Below are 19,892 nucleotides of genomic sequence, written 5' to 3' on the forward strand. Positions count from 1 at the left end.
TAATGTTGTAGAATTAGGGGCGTCTGGACCCCGGACCGTCACCTCTGCACCCCCATAGCTCCACCACTGATCTGTACCAGAGAACCTCACCCCTTCCTCCATCATGTGGAACAGATATGACTCCTCAGTCAGATATCATTGAATCAGTGGATGATGGGAGTGATCGGATGAGTGATTAATGGATTTTTTTACCTGTGTGGGAGATCAGTCCGGGAGACAAGAGGCTCTGGACCCCGTGCGGCAGCAGACGAGCGTTCTCCTGAATGGCAACTCCCAGCGATCGCTTTGGGGGCCTCCCAGGCCTGGAGCTGTGGGGACACAATGGACAGCAATGAGTAAACCCCTATAGGATCCTATACCTTCTGCCTCCACAGAGAATACAATGTGAACGAGGCTCAATCACTGCGTAATAAAAGGAAGCAACTAATAAACAAAACCATGAAACAGTCAATGAATGGAAACAATTCCAGGGGATAAAACCCCAGCACACCTCGTCCTGCTCACACCGCTCCGCGCGCACTACAACGCATCAATCCTCTGTGAGCTGGACACATCCCCGTGCAATGCTTCTCACAGCTGAGGGTTTGTTATAGTTGTATCCAGTTTAGACAGGAGGTAAAATGACTGGACTTCATACTGATACAATGTATCAGTGCAATCAAAATGTAACGGAGGGTTGTCTAGGCCAGGGGTCAGCTACCGTTGGCACTCCAGATGGTGTGTAACTACAACTCCTAGCATGCATCTTGCTCTGCTGTTTTGTAACTTCTAACTGAAGTGAAAGAAGGAGCCTGGGAGTTGTAGTTCAGAACAGCAGGAGCGCCGGAGGTTGCTGATCCCTGGTCTACACTAATTCACTAAAACAAAGCCTCAGAGTTGGCTGTAAGCAATGAATATTTCCTTCAACAAAAGCAAGCGGAGATCTTGAAGATAATGAGAAAATGAAGCACAAAGTTCCAGAACCTTTGATTCTATAATAAATTGGGACTTTTTACATAAAAGTAGAAAATTCCTTACACAAAAAGATTCAATTTCTTAGTGACTCAACTGTTTCAAAACCAAAGGCACAAACAGGAGGAGAGGGGCCCTTTACCAAAGACAAGTGGGCCCCTCTCCCAGCAGAGATCAGTGTGATGGGTGGAGCCCTGTGGAGGGGGTGGGGCTACCCAGGGCTGGGCCCGCCCCTCTCCCCATGTCAGCCTGGGCCGGCCCCCGCCTCCTCTGCTCAGATCTTGGATCCTCAGGGATGATTTGTATCAATTTGTTACCGAGTGATTTCAATGTGAAGATTTAACAATCCAGAAGATATTACGCTGCGCGGTGCACATCTCCGGGCGCCACTTATCCTGCGTATAATCAGTTCTCGTATCCTCAGGCTCTGCTTACAAAATGTCAATTATCTTTCAATTTGGACAAGTTTTAAAAAGGATATATCTTGTTGATCTCTTCATATCAGCGGAAAGAAAAGTTTATTGAGCTGCAGACCGCGACATGGCGTCTCCTGACCGGAATATAGATCTAGATACGAGTCCATCCTACGTAAGGATAGATAGATATATAGATAGATATGGGCAGTACGACCAGGATGCTGTGGAGGATGAGGCCCACTTCTTGCTGCGGGGCCCCAAATACCCAGCAGTGAGGGAGACTGACTTCAGGAGACTGTCTGATCTCTGCCCAGACTTCACCTCCATGGAGGAGGCAGAGAGACTCTCCATACTGCTGGGGAAGAGGAGAACACAGCGGCCATAGCAGCACAGTATATTACTGCCTGCCATAGACTGAGAGGAGCCTGATATACCATGGACTCCTATACCCCCACCCTGGACGTGTCCCCAACCCTACCCAATTATTTCCCACTTGCTTTGGCAATGCCAATAAAGCTGATTTGAATTAGATAGGTAGGTAGGTCGATAGATAGATAGATAGATAGATAGATAGATAGATAGATAGATAGATAGATAGATAGAGAGGACTGTGTGATCTGGCTGATAACATGTAATAATCCGCTCACACGGATACATATTACATACTTGTATGATGGAGTCAGAGGTGAAGCCGTACCTCGCGCCTCTGCGCTTCCTGTCCCTTTATGTGAGAAGATGGATTACTCACCAGGCGGGGGCTCAGCTAACAGCATTAACCTCACCTATCAGCGGAGCAGATTTTCCTCCAGGCCCTGGGAACCTCATAAGATGTGAGGCTCAATTTAAAATAAAAATGCAGGAATATATGGGTCTGCGCTGAACGCCCACCGCTCACCGACCGCCATAACCGCATTTATCCACTTACATTTCTAGGAAAGTTCTTGCAATAAAATTCCTCTTCTGCAAATCAACTCCCATCAAGGAGCAGATCAGTGAATGTCAAGAGGGATAGAGGGAAGATGTTACAAGAAACAGTGAAGCGCGTCAGCGGCAGGAAAATGGCGCAGAAGATTAAGCTTCCACATAATGGAGGGTTCAGCCTGTACCCCATACAGACACTAGAGAGCAAGGACCACAGGACCAGACGACAAGCCACCAGGACCAGACAAAAAGCCACCAGAATCAGATGACAGACCACCAGATTTAACAGACCACCAGATTTAACAGACCACCAGATTTAACAGACCACCAGATTTAACAATGCAGGCGACAGGCCACAAGGACCAGACGACAGACCACCAGGACCAGACTACAGACCACAAAGACCAGACTACAGACCACCAGAATCAGGACTACAGACCACCAGGACCAGACTACAGACCACCAGACTACAGACCACCAGAATCAGGACTACAGACCACCAGGACCAGACTACAGACCACCAGGACCAGACAAAAAGCCACCAGGACCAGACGACAGACCACCAGATTTAACAGACCACCAGATTTAACAATCCAGGCGACAGGCCACAAGGACCAGACGACAAGCCACCATAATCAGATGACAGACCACCAGGACCAGACTACAGACCACCAGGACCAGACTACAGACCACCAGAATCAGGACTACAGACCACCAGGACCAGACTACAGACCACCAGAATCCGACTACAGACCACCAGGACCAGACTACAGACCACAAGGACCAGACTACAGACCACCAGAATCAGACTACAGACCACCAGGACCAGACTACAGACCACAAGGACCAGACTACAGACCACCAGAATCAGACTGCAGGCCAATAGGACCAGACTACTGACCACAAGTACCAGACTACAGACCATGAGATTCAGGACTACAGACCACCAGGACCAGACTACAGACCACAAGGACCAGACTACAGACCACCAGGACCAGACTACAGACCACCAGAATCAGACTGCAGGCCAATAGGACCAGACTACAGACCATGAGATTCAGGACTACAGACCACCAGAATCAGACTACTGACCACCAGGACCAGCTTACAGACCACCAGAATCAGACTACAGACCAATAGGACCAGACTACAGACTACCAGAACCAGACTACAGACCACCAGATTCAGACTACTGACCACCAGGACCAGATTACAGACCACTGACCACCAGACACAGAATGCAGCTTATTAACAGGCACTGTGGGGAAGTTGGGGGACCGTTGTGCACAGCCGTGGGCAGCGCCTGATTAATGCCAGGGTAATGAATTACATACCAATGAACTCCCAGACCTGGGCTCAGCGGGGGCGGTACCAGCTCTCCAGGGGCCAGGCAGGGAGATCAGAATGTACAACCTCAGCTGTTCCTGTAGTGCAGTATGACTGGTGTCAGATGATACAAGGTGTCTGACCCTGGAGATGGCAGGTGCGAAACGGTGCATCTTAGGTCACGCCCCCTTCCAGTGAAGCTCTGCCCCTTCTCATCTTTTCTGAGCAAGTTGGAAAAATGTGTAGAAACCCTAGTGTGTCAAAATTGTGCTACTTTTTGGACCAAATCTAGGTGCAAACACTAGAAAGATAGATCCGGGACGGGGGAGGGGCAGGAATCCACTGTCGTGATAGTGTGAGGGTGAACTGAGGGTGGAGTAAAAATAACAGGGGTCTCTCCCAGTGTCACGTCCCCCCCCCCCATCCGATCCTGCACTAAGTGTAACACGATACAGCACGTTAGCTCAGATTGTCAGTTTACGACTTTTCTAGACACCGGTGCGGACGCCATATATCAGCGAATATAATGCGACAATCTGCGGGGAAGCAGAAACTTAAGAAGAGATGGCGGCGCAGGACTCCGGGAAGCTCCAGTGTTCTCTAATTGCGCCCTGATTGTTCGCTGTTGTTTTACGCTCCCGTTTAATTGTCTGCGTTTTTGTCTCAGTTTAAATTAACAATTTCATTTAACTTTAAAGTTTAATTAACACAAAATAATCAGCGGCTTCTAATGAGCAGAAGGCGAAAATGTGCGAGACGGTCCCAGAGCCCCAGCAAAGACAAACCTCAACCTGACGGACACCCCAGAGTCATGTACACCGAGATCAAGTCACCACCATGTGTTATCTGTGGTGTTACATAGGACTGCAGGTGACATCTGCTACATTATCTGTACTCAGAGAGCTATCACTGTGTTATCTGTGGTGTTACATAGGACTGCAGGTGACATCTGCTACATTATCTGTACTCAGAGCTATCACTGTGTTATCTGTGGTGTTACATAGGACTGCAGGTGACATCTACTACATTATCTGTACTCAGAGTTATCACTGTGTTATCTGTGGTGTTACATAGGACTGCAGGTGACATCTACTACATTATCTGTACTGAGAGAGTTATCACTGTGTTATCTGTTGTGTTACATAGGACTGCAGGTGACATCTACTACATTATCTGTACTGAGAGAGCTATCACTGTGTTATCTGTGGTGTTACATAGGACTGCAGGTGACATCTACTACATTATCTGTACTCAGAGAGCTATCACTATGTTATCTGTTGTGTTACATAGGACTGCAGGTGACATCTACTACATTATCTGTACTGAGAGGGCTATCACTGTGTTATCTGTGGTGTTACATAGGACTGCAGGTGACATCTACTACATTATCTGTACTCGGAGAGTTATCACTGTGTTATCTGTGGTGTTACATAGGACTGCAGGTGACATCTACTACATTATCTGTATTCAGAGAGCTATCACTGTGTTATCTGTGGTGTTACATAGGACTGCAGGTGACATCTACTACATTATCTGTACTCAAAGAGCTATCACTATGTTATCTGTTGTGTTACATAGGACTGCAGTTGACATCTACATTATCTGTACTCGGAGAGTTATCACTGTGTTATCTGTGGTGTTACATAGGACTGCAGGTGGCATCTACTACATTAACTGTACTCAGAGCAATCACTGTGTTTTCTGTTGTGTTACATAGGACTGCAAGTGACATCTACAACATTATCTGTACTCAGAAGGCTATCACTGTTTCATCTGTGGTGTTACATAGGACTGCAGGTGACATCTACAACATTATCTGTACTCAGAGAGTTATCACTGTGTTATCTGTGGAGTTACATAGGACTGCAGGAGACATCTACTACATTATCTGTACTCAAAGGGCTATCACTGTGTCATCTGTGGTGTTACATAGGACTGCAGGTGACATCTACTACATTATCTGTACTCAGAGCTATCACTGTGTTATCTGTGGTGTTACATAGGACTGCAGGTGACATCTACTACATTATCTGTACTCAGAGAGTAATCACTGTGTTATCTGTGGTGTTACATAGGACTGCAGGTGACATCTACTTCATTATCTGTACTCAGAGCTATCACAGTGTTATCTGTGGAGTTACATAGGACTGCAGGTGACATCTACTACATTATCTGTACTCAGAGAGATATCACTGTGTTATCTGTGGTGTTACATAGGACTGCAGGTGACATCTACTATATTATCTGTACTCAGAGAGATATCACGGTGTTATCTCTGGTGTTACATAGGACTGCAGGTGGCATCTACTACATTATCTGTACTCAGAGCTATCACTGTGTTATCTGTGGAGTTACATAGGACTGCAGGTGACATCTACTACATTATCTGTACTCTGAGTTTAATGACGAAATCCACTCTGCTATATCTATAAAATCACATATATCAGCCGGAGCAGGAAGCGGAATTATCTCGCAGGAATGGCGAATGTAATAAGATTAATGTTTGTATTTTTGGCCGCAGAACGTTATTTCATTACATCCTATGGGATCAGCTGCGATTCGGGATAATTTATTTGACATTTCGCCTTCATTCTCTCATTTCACTCAGGTAACTATAAATAACAAAGGAAACATCTCAAAGAGATAAAACAATAAAACACATTTCTCGGTATAAGACCCCCCCCCCATCATGAATTATGTCCAATCCATAAAATGCGCAATGTTGACGAGACAGAAGAACAACATGGCAGAAGCCGTTCATCCTGGTAATGGAGATGAGAAGAGAGCGAGGGGGACGCTTCCACTACACCCCCCACAATGCAACAGACCCTGATCCAGCAGGGGCAGCCAGTGAGATGTGATCCGTGCAGCTCTGGATGTGACTGGAGCATAAGGATTACAAAGTAAACCAGTAACCCCTGCAGTATCTCACAGGGTGTCCTCCTGTCCAATGTGCGATTCCTGAATATCCCATATAAAGTCAGCGCGTCCTCCGTCAGCCCCGGTCCCGAGCGACGCTGCCTATTTAGGGCATATCTCCGGCTTATCTCCTGATAAATCGCTTTAACATTTATTACATTTTTATTCTTCATTTGTTCTAATAAAAGTAAATCTTTCCTGTTTATTTTAGAGCAATTTCGTTTTAGAATCTTATTAAGGTCAAATTAAAATCTCTTTTATTTGGAATTTATGACACAACTTTCCTACAAGCCAAAGGTAGTTAAACTTTCCCTGAACCAAGAGACACGCGTCGCCTCCGCCAGAGGGAGAAGGGCAGTAAAATAATGCAAAAAAACGGAGAACGCAGCATAATCGATCGTCATCATTGCATCATATAAATGAGCAGAACATCTAGGCGACACTCGGTAATATATCCTAGCAGGGCACACAGCAAACAGTCCAGGCAAAAAGAAGGCAGGGAGGTGGGGGATGCAGCTGCAGATTCTCTCCTTCTGTGGATCAGGAGTCACAGCAAAGCCGGAAGCCACTGAGAAAACCTGGCTGGAAAAGGGGCACATCCAAAACTTATTCAGAGGGGTAAAAAAGACCCCAAATCTGCAGGTTACACAGGACCTCCTGTAATCCTGACAGCTTCGGCTGCTTTCACACTAGTGTTTTTATTTTCCGGCACTGAGTTCCGTCCTTGGGGCTCAATACCAGAAAATAACTGATCAGTTTTATCCTAATGCATTCTGAATGGAGAGCGATCCGTCCAGGATGCATCAGTTCAGTCCCTCTTAACGGAGTTTTCTCTCTGCCCAAAAATCCTGAACACTTGCCGGAATGCCGGATCCGGCATTCATTTCCATTGAAATGCATTAATGCCGGATTCGGCCCCAAGTTTGCCCGCAAAACGCATGCGCAGACCTTTAAAAATGATAAAAAAATAATACCGGATCCGTTTTTTCCGCATGACAACCGGAAAGACGGATCTAGTATTGCAATGCATTCGGATGCGTCTCACAAATGCATCCGTTTGCCAGATCCGGCGACGGAACTGCCTGCCGTAATCCTCTGCCACAAGTGGGAAAGTACCCTAATGAGTCAGTACATAAATGTTATACAATGTATCAATCCAAGGTAAGTAAACAATAAATAAATAAATCTTAAACAATGTATCAGGCAGGATTTTTCCCAGCGGTCTGCACTGATGAGAAATACTAAATCTGTACGGGTTTTCATGAAGAAATGAGACACAAAGGGGGTCATTTATTAAGAAATATACACGACTATTTGGGGTAACTTATGGTGCAGGTTTTGTGGCGAATGAATTTTGCGGCAAAATCTTCAACTTTTCTACATCTGCGCCACTTTCCCAAGGCAACAGAAGAAGGGGCCGTGGCGTGGGTGGGTAAGAGGCCGCGCTGGCGGGCCTGTCTCATTTACCATCGTCTACATCAGTTTATGGTGTGGAAAATGGTCCTAAACCACGCCAGCAAGGGAGATGGTGTAGTGTAAACCACGTGGAACCAAGCACCAAAGTCACGAAGAGGACTGCGCCTTTACATAACTTTGGTGCATCCACCACCAGCGCATATAAATCACCAGTCTTAATAAATGACCCCCAAAGTCAATAAGGAAGAAGCGTAACCGCTCATCGTGTTATAATGTTCATTTACATCAAGCTGGATGAGCCAACAGAGGGTACAACGTCAGACCCCAGCGGCGGCCATTAGACATTGCCATCCAGTGGTCCAGGGCCCCGAGGGCTGTCACTGTTAGTCTCTGCATTATTACAGGGTATTGCTCTAAATAACAATGCAGGGTTTGCAGAAAGCCGGGTGACGACCTCCAGTGTAATGGCGCAGCCGTCGCTGGGTATCGGTTACCCGTCTAGGGGACAAATGTTCAATAGTCGGGATTTCTAATGGTGCGAGGTCTGGAAGTTTGAGGAGAAGCTTCTGGGCCCCAGTGAAAAATGTGTAATCAGACGTCCATCTGCCACTTCTATCTTCTACTGGGGCAGAGGATCCTCCGGGTGCCCTCGGGCTCTGCCCCTGTATATATATATTCATGTGTCGTCTTGTGGATACATATTACATTGCCCGCAGACTGTAGGTCTGCCCTGTCAGAGGAGTGGACATACCTGCACAGGGGCCCGGTAGATGAGAGGGCCCGCTGCAGACCTGTATGCAGTCTAATAGACAGTAGGAAGCTTCTCCTAAGGGAATGAGATGTTACTGGAGGGAAGAGAGAGACATGGGGTGAGATACTGGAGACCAAGGGGCCCAGGGCCTGTTCTTGCCAGGGGCCCCCTGCGTCCTCCATTGTAGTAACTGTGTACCCAGCCACCTGCTTACGTGGAGCCTTCACTCGGCGGCTGACACACAGAATAGTCAATGATGGCGGCGCTGTGATGTGACAGAGCGGGCGAGCTGTCGGCACATTGTAAGACTCTATTCCCACCCGGCGGAGCTTTGTTCTGCGGCTTCTGATGGCGCTGATCACAAAACCCGCCGCTCGCCTGACAGCTCCTGCCTCGTCTTCTCCTTCCTTGGGGTGTCGACTTAAACAAATCACTTAGGCGCACTCACAGCACAAACCATGGAGGTCGAGAGCGACTACCGAAAATGTTCTGAGAGGTAGAAATCAAAGACGAGCTGCGATGGCGCTCACCCCAATACAAGAGCCGCAACGGGCGCAGCCATCAGCCGCAGGGCGGCCGTCAGGCCTCCACCAGCAGACACCTGCCTGCACATCATCACAGGTTGTACAGTGTGTCAGCTGGAGCGCGGCTCGGACTGGCCCACAGGGGAACAGGTGAATCCCCGGTGGGCCCCTAGTCCTCTAACCCACCGTAGACTGACCTATAGATAAGTACATTGCGATGTCCATATAAAAAACTGGGTAGTGTGGGCAGGTAGCTTTACAGTGGGCAGTGGGCACTGGGTACCCCAGTCTGACACTGGCTGGAGGGGTCATGTGACACAGGTAATGAGCCCATTCTTCTCCAAGGAGGTGTTGAGGGGCCGCAGCCACATCCTTTACAGAGCGGAGGGGGCACACAGCCCTGCGGGGCACACCTCACTATTTCACAGCGGGTCGTCCCGAGTTACATGTATGCAGCCATTGCCTCGTTACTTGTTACATTGTGGCACTTCTGTGAAGCGGGCGTACGAGAGGGGCACAGGGCAGTCTGAGCCATGTTCCAGTGTAGCTGCCTATAGGTGGCAGTAGAGTGACGGTCGTCTTCCTCCCATAGCATTGCCTGTAGGACGCAATACACCTGCTGTATCTCTGCAAGGAGAACTACTGCCCCAAACATCTCAATCCAAAATCACTTTAACCCCTTCCCTCATTCTGCCTTGAAATGCCTCTTTCAGTGATGCCCATAGCAGCTGCCTCTAAAGGGGCTTTTCCGGTAATATTTTTTAGCTAGCGCCCGCAGCCTACCCCATGAAACAGAAGACTCATGCTTCCTGCTATCCGGCAGTGCATGGGTCTGGCCACATGTCCCGCTCTTCTATTTTGGGGGCAGGCTTAAATATCAATATATTACTGGAAAAGCCCTTTAAGTTGGACTGTGGACATTGGGGCATATTCACATGTAGTGCCGGAGGTGCGGTTAAAACTGCATCTGAAATTTCCCCCGTAAAAACCGCACAGACACTTACTGCATTTATAACGACCACTGGGGGCGGCAGGACGCGGGATGAGGTCACCTGGACTAACGCCGCTGGAGGTCTACGCCATGAATGGAACCGAAACATAAGCGCCACATAAACCCGATTTCTAGTGAATTCTCCATGTTTACTTTCGGCTACTTTCATACTCGCGTTTGGTGCGGATCCGTTCAGAACGGATTGTCGGTTGTATTGTCTGAACGGATCCGCACCAAACGCGAGTGTGAAAGTAAACATGGAGAATTTACTAGAAATCCAATAAAAGCCAAAAGGAGGACGGATCCGTTTTCTATTGTGCCAGATTGTGTCAGTGAAAACGGATCCGTCTCCATTGACTTACATTGTGCGTCAGGACGTTTGGCTGCAGGCAGCGTTTTGGTGTCGGCCTCCAGAGCGGATTGGAGACGGATCGGAGGCAAACTGACGCATTCTGAGCGGATCTTTATCCATTCAGAATACATTAGAATGCAAACTGATCCGTTTTGGACGCTGAGCCCTGAACGGATCTCACAAACGGAAGCCAAAACGCCAGTGTGAACGTAGCCCTTAAATGATACAAAACCTCTTTTTCCTAAATTCCGGCACGGATATTAAAGCCAGAGGCCGCGCTGCGGCTGCGTCGCCTCCATTGACGAGCAGAGAGTCCGGACTTGGAAAAACAAAAGCAATTTATTTCTCAGCTAAACCCGTCAAGGAGAAGCGCGACGCGTCCACTGGAAACACGGCGAAAGTTCCAGAACTCGAGGTGTCGGCGAAGTCTAGAAGTATCCAGTATTCTGCCGCCACAATCGTGAGAAATGTTAAGGGGAGGGCGAGCCCTGACCTACTGAATGCGGCTGCGGGGTCACTGGGGCACGAGACATCAACATGGATCTGGGGCGTTTCCGAGTTTAGTTTTCCACAATATACGGGGTGCGCAGAAGACGCAAAGACAAAACCTTACAAAAATCTAAATGCATCTTCTGTCTTGTGCAAATCCTCTGTACTTCCTCCTAGAAAGGTGTGAATTATATGACAATGGGGCATTGGGCTTTGTCTGTACTCGGACATTGCGGACAGTATCGGAGTGCGCTGGGACCCACCGTGACACCAGAGGAATAACAGAGGGATGGCCCAGGGCAGAATACGAGACGCTCTAAAAGTCAGAATTATTTCATGGAGAATAAACAGATAAGTCATTCATCTCTATGGGCGCTATATAGCATTGTTTCTATGAGCACTGTATGGCACCATTTATCCGGGCACTGTATGGCACCATTTATCCGGGCACTGTATGGCACCATTTATCCGGTCACTGTATGGCACCATTTATCCGGGCACTGTATGGCACCATTTATCCGGGCACTGTATGGCACTATGCGGGCACTGTATGGCACCATTTATATTGGCACTGTATGGCACTATGCGGGCACTGTATGGCACCATTGATCCGGTCACTGTATGGCACCATTTATCTGGGCACTGTATGGCACCATTTATCCGGTCACCGTATGGCACTATTTATCCTATCACTGTATTGCACCATTTATCCGGTCACCGTATGGCACCATTTATCCTATCACCGTATGGCACCATTTATCCGGTCACCGTATGGCACCATTTATCCGGTCACTGTATGGCACCATTTATCCGGTCACTGTATGGCACTATTTATCCGGTCACTGTATGGCACCATTTATCCGGTCACTGTATGGCACTATTGATCTGGGCACTGTATGGCACTATTGATCTGGGCACTGTATGGTACTATTGATCTGGGCACTGTATGGCACTATTGATCTGGACACTGTATGGCACTATTGATCTGGACACTGTATGGCACCATTTATCCGGGCACTGTATGGCACCATTTATCCGGACACTGTATGGCACCATTTATCCGGGCACTGTATTGCACCATTTATCCTATCACCGTATGGCACCATTTATCCGGTCACTGTATTGCACCATTTATCCGGTCACTGTATTGCACCATTTATCCTATCACCGTATGGCACCATTTATCCTATCACCGTATGGCACCATTTATCCGGTCACCGTATTGCACCATTTATCCGGTCACTGTATTGCACCTTTTATCCGGTCACTGTATTGCACCATTTATCCGGTCACTGTATTGCACCTTTTATCCGGTCACTGTATTGCACCATTTATCCGGTCACTGTATGGCACCATTTATCCGGTCACTGTATTGCACCATTTATCCGGTCACTGTATTGCACCATTTATCCGGTCACTGTATTGCACCATTTATCCTATCACCGTATGGCACCATTTATCCGGTCACTGTATGGCACCATTTATCCGGGCACTGTATGGCACCATTTATCCGGTCACTGTATTGCACCATTTATCCTATCACTGTATGGCACTATTTATCCTATCACTGTATGGCACCATTTATCCTATCACTGTATGGCACCATTTATCCGGGCACTGTATGGCACCATTTATCTGGTCACTGTATGGCACCATTTATCCAGGGACTATATGGCACCATTTATCTGGTCACTGTATGGTACTATATGGCACCATTTATCCGGGCACTGTACGGCACCATTTATCTGGTCACTGTATGGTACTATTTATCCAGGGACTATATGGCACCATTGATCTGGTCACTGTATGGCACCATTTATCCGGGCACTGTAAGACACCATTGATCCGGGCACTATATGGCACCATTGATCCGGGCACTATATGGCACCATTGATCCGGGCACTATATGGCACCATTGATCCGGGCACTATATGGCACAATTGATCCGGGCACTATATGGCACCATTGATCCGGGCACTATATGGCACAATTGATCCGGGCACTGTATGGCACCATTTATCCGGGCACTATATGGCACAATTGATCCGGGCACTGTATGGCACAATTGATCCGGGCACTATATGGCACAATTGATCCGGGCACTGTATTGCACCATCTTGGATATGTATTATCATTTCCTAGAGGAAAAATTACATGCCTGATATAAATTATATCTGGAATGAAGCCCAACTCTCCGCTCATATCTATGTCCCCTTCAGTCGGGGGGGGGGTGTATGGCCTACACGTGTCGTATACGTGTCACATGTACGTCGGGCTCCTGCGGCACTGTCCAGGCCAGTGGAAACATTCCAGCATTTCCTCCACGGGGCGGCCTGCTGCTCGGCTGATCACTTCTGATCGTTTCCTACGAGTCCTTGAACACTTGGTCTCCGTAATGTGAGGACATTTCCTCGGCCGCGGACTTCTCATTCTTCTCCAGTCCTCAGCACACAATACATTTCTTACGGCATTGTCTCCTGCTCGGACGCGTCTTCTCTCCCATCGCCAGCTGCTTCCTCCTCGTTTCCGCTCTGCTGATGAGACTCCATTTTGAAGATATTTAGTTTGATACATTTTTATGTAAAATGTTTCTTGTTCTAGATAAAGACTGAAGCCTCTAAAGCCAGATCCAAAATTCTGCGGGTCTCCGGTCAGCGGTCAGGCTGTAGGACCTCACTACTGCCCCCCACTGTTTGCACAGCGCATGCAGAGCCCAGTGCTCAAAAACACACAGCATCTCCTAGGGAGCACATTCAGGAGAGCAGCTCTGGATGTGACTGGAGTATAGGACATGATGTAGGGCAGCAGGACAGGTCTCCAGTAATAACCCTTCATGGGTATCAGAAAAGGCGCCACACCTTGCCACAGGTTGTATGTGGTATTGCACTTTAGCCTCATTCACTGCAATGGAGCTGAGCAGCAATACCAAACCCAACCACAGACAGATGTCTCCATCGTGGTGCAGCTGGAGGGGCGTAAGATGGGGGTAGATGGTCTCCTGGCTCTGCTCTCCAGTCCCACGTTGCCTCCTCATCACAGGACACTTACAGTTCCTGCACCCCTACCGCCTACAGGACAGTGGTCGGGACAGACACCAGGGGGAGGGGCGGTGGTCGGGACAGACACAAGGGGGAGGGGCGGTGGTCGGGACAGACACAAGGGGGAGGGGCGGTGGTCGGGACAGACACAAGGGGAAGGGGCGGTGGTCGGGACAGACACAAGGGGAAGGGGCGGTGGTCGGGACAGACACAAGGGGGAGGGGCGGTGGTCGGGACAGACACAAGGGGGAGGGGCGGTGGTCGGGACAGACACAAGGGGAGGGGCGGTGGTCGGGACAGACACAAGGGGGAGGGGCGGTGGTCGGGACAGACACAAGGGGGAGGGGCGGTGGTCGGGACAGACACAAGGGGGAGGGGCGGTGGTCGGGACAGACACAAGGGGGAGGGGCGGTGGTCGTGACAAACACTAGGGGGAGGGGCGGTGGTCGGGACAGACACAAGGGGGAGGGGCGGTGGTCGGGACAGACACAATGGGGAGGGGCGGTGGTCGGGACAGACACAAGGGGGAGGGGCGGTGGTCGGGACAGACACAAGGGGGAGGGGCGGTGGTCGGGACAGACACAAGGGGGAGGGGCGGTGGTCGGGACAGACACAAGGGGGAGGGGCGGTGGTCGGGACAGACACAAGGGGGAGGGGCGGTGGTCGGGACAGACACAAGGGGGAGGGGCGGTGGTCGGGACAGACACAAGGGGGAGGGGCGGTGGTCGGGACAGACACAAGGGGGAGGGGCGGTGGTCGGGACAGACACAAGGGGGAGGGGCGGTGGTCGGGACAGACACAAGGGGGAGGGGCGGTGGTCGTGACAGACACAAGGGGGAGGGGCGGTGGTCTGCAGACACAAGGGGGAGGGGCGGTGGTCGGGACAGACACAAGGGGGAGGGGCGGTGGTCGGGACAGACACAAGGGGGAGGGGCGGTGGTCGGGACAGACGGACAGACACAAGGGAGAGGGGTGGTGGTCGGGACAGACGGACAGACACAAGGGGGAGGGGCGGTGGTCGGGACAGACACAAGGGGGAGGGGCGGTGGTCGGGACAGACACAAGGGGGAGGGGCGGTGGTCGGGACAGACACAAGGGGGAGGGGCGGTGGTCTGCAGACATAAGGGGGAGCATGTGGCTCGCCTCCAAGGGATCGGCAGTTTATGGTGGGCTACAAGAGTCTATGGCTCCCGTCCTCATCGGCCCTGGACCTGACTACAACCAATGTAACCCAAGAGACAGTCATCTGAGACCGGCCGCCCTGGACCTGACTACAACCAATGTAAGCCAAGAGACAGTCATCTGAGACCGGCCGCCCTGGACCTGACTGCAACTAATGTAACCCAAGAGACAGTCATCCGAGACCGGGCGCCCTGGACCTGACTACAACCAATGTAACCCAAGAGACAGTCATCTGAGACTGGCCGCCCTGGACCTGACTGCAACCAATGTTACCCAAGAGACAGTCACCTGAGACCGGCCGCCCTGGACCCGACTACAACCAATGTTACCCAAGAGACAGTCACCTGAGACCGGCCGCCCTGGACCCGACTGCAACCAATGTAACCCAAGAGACTGTCACCTGAGACTGGCCGCCCTGGACCTGACTACAACCAATGTAACCCAAGAGACAGTCATCTGAGACCGGCCGCCCTGGACCTGACTGCAACCAATGTAAGCCAAGAGACAGTCATCTGAGACCGGCCGCCCTGGACCCGACTGCAACCAATGTAACCCAAGAGACAGCCACCTGAGACCGGTCGCCCTGGACCTGACTACAACCAATGTAACCCAAGAGACAGTCATCTGAGACCGGCCGCCCTGGACCTGACTGCAACCAATGTAACCCAAGAGACAGTCATCTGTGCAGCGCGATACATTGTGGCAGGGGGAGCTGCACTACTGCTTTATGGAGCGATTCTCTGACGAACCTTCTGCTGTGAGAAGTATTAGTCCAGGGCGCATTGTAAAGCAGGTGGTTGTACATGCAATGGTTCTCGTTCAATGGCAGCAAGCAGAGGTCTTACAGAGATTAAGCTGTATTCACAAAGGACTGTGCCTTCAGTGGAGATCTCCATCCAGATGTGACCGATATCAGCCTCGGCTTCAGCCGCCATCATGTTACCCCCCCCCCTCTGAGGCCAATATTAATCATTACTGCCCAGATCAAACGCCAGGAAATGATGCATTGTGGGTCAGTGACTCCGAGCCGCGGCCGACGACCCCCAGAACGTGAGCGGAATAATCACAAGGAAAATGCAGTGAAGATGGAGGCCGATCCACCATGGACTGCGGAGGGCGCCACACGCCAGAGGTTACACATACATGATGGGGGGGCGCGCCTGTGGTTTGTCACCCCCCCCCCCATAACTTAACCATTCGTTTTCTGTAGGGGTAAATGCACACGTTCAGGAATTATGTGGAGAATCCGCAGGTGTTTGCAGGGAGATCCGTGCGGACAATCTGCATCAATTGGTGCGGAATTTCCTCTCCCCATTGAAGTGAATGGAGACAATCCGGTCGGGAAAAATAAAATAAATTGACATGTGGCAGGTAATAAAATCCGCCCAGAAAATCCCTGCATTGTGTGAGAATTCCACGCACACGGCCTACGGTGGGGATTCGCCAATCCTGAGTGCGTGCATTCAGCCTAAATGAAGTGCAATCATCATATAACGAAGTTCTACAACTTTCTAACAGACTTTATGTTTCAATTTGTCACCATTTTCAGGTCTCTGCTTGCTGTCAGCGAATGGAAACATCTTTACCTACATTGAGATGCTGAAGAAAACGTCTTGTGCTTGTTACAATGTATCCTCTGTCAGGTAAACTCAGCAGCAGCATAAACCTCTCTCCTGTCCGGGGAGTTTGCTACAATGTATCAGCGCAGGCAGAATTGTCTAGATTGTCTGCCGTTGTCAGGGTATGCTAGGGGTTGTAGTTCCAAGACTAGTGCGTAACGGGGTCAGAGGGCTCAGTCCGAAATATTCAACTGTAATGAAAAATTCCTAATTGCTTCATTACCCTCCCCCATGGCAGAAGGATCCAAGCAGCAGCCAAAAAATGTAAGAAGTCAGGGTGCCTTTGAAGATATTTAATTAAAATCTAATCGGCGCTGTTAGAGGCTGGGTAAATGGAGCTGTCAGCCGGAGATTTATGCCTTCCGATTTGCATATTACATACAATTCATCAATTACTCATGTTTGAAAGCAATTCCTTTCCCAGGGTGCCGAGCTGCCAGACGTGCCAATGGGCGCCCTGAGACACCGCTCTGCGCCCGCCGGTACCTTGAAGAGCGCCACGTCCATATGGCCCCTGCCCACAGCCGACTTACAAGAAGAGGGGCCCCCGACGTGACGACGGAGCCCATCCCCCGCAAAGTCTGTCAGGTTACGAGAAGCCCTCGGTTCTTCCGGGATCCGCGAGACAAGGAACGCGTCCAGAGACGGAACGAGACTTCACATCAAAGAACGTTTATACAAAGTATCGAAATCCACGTCAAGACGCCACTGGCAACAATGGCGCAATTTTTTGTGGGAATGTGCGGCAAATCTACGCAGACGATATCACCTCAGCCTGGAGATCGGCGTTGAGGGGCAGACATGGAGCGGCATAACACCGATTTGTGGTGACGGGCAGATGTGTGCGGTATGAAGTCTTAGAATGGCGCAGTGATTACCGAGGCCGGCGGGACGGGATCCTGAGCATCTCCAGCGGTTCTGGTGCCAGGAGATCTCATCACCGGAGGTTCTGCTTCTGGTTCTGAATTCTGCTGGTTTCCTGACACCATAGAGCAGTGCATTGTGGGAGGTCACCTGAGCCTAATATCCTGACACATCCTATCCTGTGGAGATCAATTCTCAGCAGTCATCTCATTATCATGAGACGGGATAACTCTAAAAGGTAAAACCTATTTACAGTTAACACACAATTCACAATCCACAGGTGGTGATGTCATAGCTTATCTACCCCCCCTCACTGCACAATGAACTCTGCAGAGGTAAGAGAGCCTTACTACAATACTCTTCCATAGAAAAGCATAGCTGACATCATAGCTCACCTCATTCCCGTCCCTGCAAAGGTCACAGAGCATGCCCACAACACTCTCCTGTAGAAGACAATAGCTCATGTCACGTCTTACCTCCTTCCTGCGCAGTGACCTCTCACAGGTCACAGAGCATGCCCACAACACTCTCCCATAGAAGACAATAGCTCATGTCACATCTCACCTTCTTCCTGCGCAGTGACCTCTCACAGGTCACAGAGCACGCCCACAACACTCTCCCATAGAAGACAATAGCTCATGTCACACCTCACCTCCTTCCTGCGCAGTGACCTCTCACAGGTCACAGAGCATGCCCACAACACTCTCCCATAGAAGACAATAGCTCAGGTCACATCTCACCTCCTTCCTGCGCAGTGACCTCTCACAGGTCACAGAGCATGCCCACAACACTCTCCTGTAGAAGACAATAGCTCATGTCACATCTCACCTCCTTCCTGCGCAGTGACCTCTTACAGGTCACAGAGCATGCCCACAACACTCTCCCATAGAAGACAATAGCTCATGTCACATCTCACCTCCTTCCTGCGCAGTGACCTCTCACAGGTCACAGAGCATGCCCACAACACTCTCCCATAGAAGACAATAGCTCATGTCACATCTCACCTCTTTCCTGCGCAGTGACCTCTCACAGGTCACAGAGCATGCCCACAACACTCTCCCATAGAAGACAATAGCTCATGTCATGTCTCACCTCCTTCCTGCGCAGTGACCTCTCACAGGTCACAGAGCATGCCCACAACACTCTCCCATAGAAGACAATAGCTTATGTCGCATCTCACCTCCATCCTGCGCAGTGACCTCTCACAGGTCACAGAGCATGCCCACAACACTCTCCCATAGAAGACAATAGCTCATGTCACATCTCACCTCCTTCCTGCGCAGTGACCTCTCACAGGTCACAGAGCATGCCCACAACACTCTCCCGTAGAAGACAATAGCTCATGTCATATCTCACCTCCTTCCTGCGCAGTGACCTCTCACAGAGCATGCCCACAACACTCTCCCATAGAAGACAATAGCTCATGTCACATCTCACCTCCTTCCTGCGCAGTGACCTCTCACAGGTCACAGAGCATGCCCACAACACTCTCCCGTAGAAGACAATAGCTCATGTCACGTCTCACCTCCTTCCTGCGCAGTGACCTCTCACAGGTCACAGAGCATGCCCACAACACTCTCCCGTAGAAGACAATAGCTCATGTCACGTCTCACCTCCTTCCTGCGCAGTGACCTCTCACAGGTCACGGAGCATGCCCACAACACTCTCCTGTAGAAGACAATAGCTCATGTCACATCTCACCTCCTTCCTATGCAGTGACCTCTCACAGGTCACAGAGCATGCCCACAACACTCTCCCATAGAAGACAATAGCTCATGTCATGTCTCACCTCCTTCCTGCGCAGTGACCTCTCACAGGTCACAGAGCATGCCCACAACACTCTCCCATAGAAGACAATAGCTCATGTCATGTCTCACCTCCTTCCTGAGCAGTGACCTCTCACAGGTCACAGAGCATGCCCACAACACTCTCCCATAGAAGACAATAGCTCATGTCACATCTCACCTCCTTCCTGCGCAGTGACCTCTCACAGGTCACAGAGCATGCCCACAACACTCTCCCATAGAAGACAATAGCTCATGTCACGTCTCACCTCCTTCCTGCGCAGTGACCTCTTACAGGTCACAGAGCATGCCCACAACACTCTCCCATAGAAGACAATAGCTCATGTCA

General features: G+C 50.1%; 1 protein-coding gene across 5 annotated transcripts in view; it reads right to left on the reverse strand.

The window, feature by feature from the left end:
* DACH2 (dachshund family transcription factor 2) overlaps nucleotides 1–19,892 on the reverse strand; it is a 256,753-nt gene that overhangs the window by 135,401 nt on the left and 101,460 nt on the right. For all 5 annotated transcript variants that reach the window (XR_006391244.1, XM_044306204.1, XM_044306203.1 and 2 more), the window contains exon 2: nucleotides 193–308. Coding sequence is in view for 4 of the 5 variants with exons in the window: in XM_044306204.1 (XP_044162139.1) it covers nucleotides 193–308 (116 nt within the window). In the remaining variant the exon portion in view is untranslated. The remainder of the gene's footprint in view (nucleotides 1–192; nucleotides 309–19,892) is intronic.

The sequence above is a fragment of the Bufo gargarizans genome, chromosome 9, assembly GCF_014858855.1.
Source record: "Bufo gargarizans isolate SCDJY-AF-19 chromosome 9, ASM1485885v1, whole genome shotgun sequence".
In the NCBI taxonomy this organism is placed as follows: domain Eukaryota; kingdom Metazoa; phylum Chordata; class Amphibia; order Anura; family Bufonidae; genus Bufo; species Bufo gargarizans.